Raw genomic sequence first — 3,058 nt, 5'->3', positions numbered from 1 at the left:
GGTTTCTTTTTTCAGTTCTGCAGTAAGCATTTTTTGTACTTAATCTATCTTGTAAGTGTACTTACATCTTTTGTTACTTTTAATTTTGAAGTTACAATTTTTTTACACAAAATAGGATGTACAGCTATCCAGCACGTGTGCCGCCACCGCCTCCTATTGCTCGGGCTGTGGTGCCCTCTAAACGTCAGCGTGTATCAGGAAACACCTCACGCAGGGGCAAAAGTGGCTTCAATTCTAAGAGTGGACAGCGAGGATCTTCTTCCAAGTCTGGAAAGTGTATGTTTTATTTCTACTTTGTGCTTCTGCTGTTTCTTGACCTAGGGTAGTTAATAGAGGTTCAATGTTCAATTTTTTTTCTCGTGTCTGATAAAGGTCCTCATTTTTTCCCTAAATACTAAGAATTTGAAAATTTGTCATCAGACATGCAGGCCTTGGGCTTATTTTTATATTATATATTTCCTTGTGTAGTATAAGAACAAAATTTAAATGGGATTTACTTCACATGAGGAATTATTTCCTGCTTACTGTATAGATTTTGCCAATGTAAAGAAAATGTGTTTGTGAAACAAGGCATTTAAATATAGAATTGAAATCTTCTGTAATCTCTTAAGTTACAATGCAACTACTCAAAGGAGATTCAAATTTTAGTTGTCATGTAGCAGATCAAAGGCCGGTGTTACTCCTTTGAGGTTGTACTGGGAATATATTTTGTAGCAGGTATATACTCGTACTCATGATTCTAATGTAAAATTTCTTTATAATAAAGTGAAAGGCGATGATCTTCAAGCCATTAAGAAGGAACTGACCCAGATTAAACAAAAAGTGGATTCTTTGCTGGACAGCCTGGAAAAAATTGAAAAGGAGCAGAGCAAACAAGCAGGTAAAATCTTTGTGCTTAGTAGGTATAAAATTGGGTTAGTGCTGAAAGGTGGTGGATGTGTATGAAACTTGGAGCTGGGCACTGCTGACTCTTGCCTATAATCCTCACTACTGAGAACCAAGTCTGTGATCTGAGGATTGCAGTTTGAAGTCATCCCAGATAGGAAAGTGAGAGGGGGGGGGAGGGGAGAGGAGTGTGTGTGTGTGTGTGTAAGTGAGTGTCTTGTTCTGATTTCACACTGTAGAGCAAAGCATAAATTTATACCTACCTACATAAAAAGTTATTCTTTTTATGTAATTGGAGTCTGACCATTGAAGAAAAATTACAACTTTTCATACACAGAGTTCTAAGCAAGGGCTTGACTGACAACAGTCATTGAGACACTTCCTACTAGTTCTCCATCCTCTGAACACTATCAAGATGGAATATAGCACTGCCTCTCCCCTTACCTCCCACTCCCCACAAGTCCTGAGGGTTGAACTCAGCGTTTTCTGTTTAGTTGACTGGCACTTGACTATTTGAATCACTTTCAGTCCTGTTTTTACTAATCACTTGGAGGCTCAATTTTAACAGACTTTTCTAATTGACCTGGTCAAGATCGCATGGATGGATTTTCGACTTTTGAGTAGCTAGGATTACAGATGTAAGCCATCTGCCTCCTGCTAGATTATATTGTAATGAGGGAGGTTGGGAGGTTTGTAAAGAACACAGGAGAACAGGGCTTGCAGATGCAGATTCCAGCAACTGGTGTGAGGTGTAGTCTATTAGGTGAGGCTGACCTCATCGCAGCCTTGCCATTTGCCCCCAAGGTCAGTAATGTTTTTGTGCTATGCGAGAATTGATTCCTTTAAATGAGCAAGCTACACTAATTTCTCATGATTCTAAATGAGATGTCCCAAGGCATTGTTAGAAAGCTCACACTGGGGTTTAATGATAAAACTGTTGTACATAAACACATAAGAATCAAAAACTGTCCACTATTCCATGCTTATCCCATGATATATTTGTACCTATATAAAAAATTTTGGTCTCAAAAATCTATGAAGAAAATCAGTATCAGGGTTTCAATGGGATTGATATATTGTTTTAAAGCTGCAATTTCTATTTTTCCTGAAATAATAATAATGCCAGATGAAATTATGTCTGTGTCTCAGAGATCCATGCTAAATTAACCAGCAGCCTTGCTCAGAGGAAGGGTGCCATGATGCTGTGTGAATTCTTTTGTAAACATGAGTTGAACAGAAACTCAGTTTTTTAAAACACAGCCACCCATCAAAGATTTGTAGAAATGACCTGTCAGGAGAGACTTCCCCAGGCCAAAAGGCTATAGAATCATGAACTACAAAATTCCAGCTGCAGTGTGTCTTGTGGTAGGAGATCATGATGGACCTAAAGAGGAAAATGTGTACAACTTTTTTTAAGTATACATAAGATTTTGTTTGCTAACCATGGTTCTTGAACATAGGGCCTGGGCATGTCTCTGAGCCTCTTTGTGCTCAAGGCTAGTGTTCTAGCAACTGAGTTCCAACAATACTTCCAGTTTTTTCTGAGTAGTTTATTGGAGATAAGAGTTTCATGAACTTTTTTGTCTTGGCTGGCTTCAAACTGCAGTCCTCAGATTTCAGACCCCTGAGTAGCTAGGATTACAGGCATGAACTAGCTGGTTCCTGGTTTTTATATATAACTTTTTAAACTTACAATTAAAGCCCATAAACATTAAAAGATGTGTAATGCAGCATACTCAATTAGTATTTATTCCCACTGGATCATCTGTGAACTGAGTTAAAGATTTGCCACAAAGTTAGTTTTTGAAGACAGAATTCCTTCTGAGAAGACACTTGAGAAGGTCAGATATTAAGTCAGACCATCATAGAAGGGAGTAGCAATTGTCTAGGAAATCCAGGCAACAAGATCTGAATTAGGTAGTGTGCTGCCTTGCTCAGCATACTCAGCTTTATTATCTGAAAGAGGAAGGATTGAGTGGGAAGAGGTCACGTTCCTGGGGCAGTTTATGGGTTTGTTTTGCTCTCTCTCCAAATTCTCTAATATAGGACTGCTGAGTAATAGCCTCTTCCTTTGAAAACTTCCCACATTATCTCACTGTATCAGGAGTGGATACCTCACTTCTGTGCAGAGGAGCTTGCTTTTGGGTCCTCAGACTCATGCAGACACCAAAAG

General features: G+C 38.8%; 1 protein-coding gene across 1 annotated transcript; it reads left to right on the top strand.

Annotated features, from left to right (window-relative positions):
• Positions 1 to 91: 91 nt before the first annotated feature.
• Positions 92 to 880, top strand: LOC106002799 (heterogeneous nuclear ribonucleoproteins C1/C2; the record flags this gene model as incomplete). The annotated part of the gene is made up of 2 exons (XM_013037583.1): positions 92 to 276; positions 767 to 880. Coding segments are annotated over exons 1-2 (274 nt in total), but the record flags the coding sequence as incomplete, so codon positions are not given.
• Positions 881 to 3,058: the final 2,178 nt, after the last annotated feature.

Source organism: Dipodomys ordii, unplaced genomic scaffold (assembly GCF_000151885.1).
Source record: "Dipodomys ordii isolate 6190 unplaced genomic scaffold, Dord_2.0 Scaffold1000001538, whole genome shotgun sequence".
Classification (NCBI taxonomy): Eukaryota; Metazoa; Chordata; class Mammalia; order Rodentia; family Heteromyidae; genus Dipodomys; species Dipodomys ordii.
Note: the sequence above shows the minus strand (reverse complement) of the source record. Positions and strands in the feature narration are given on the sequence as shown.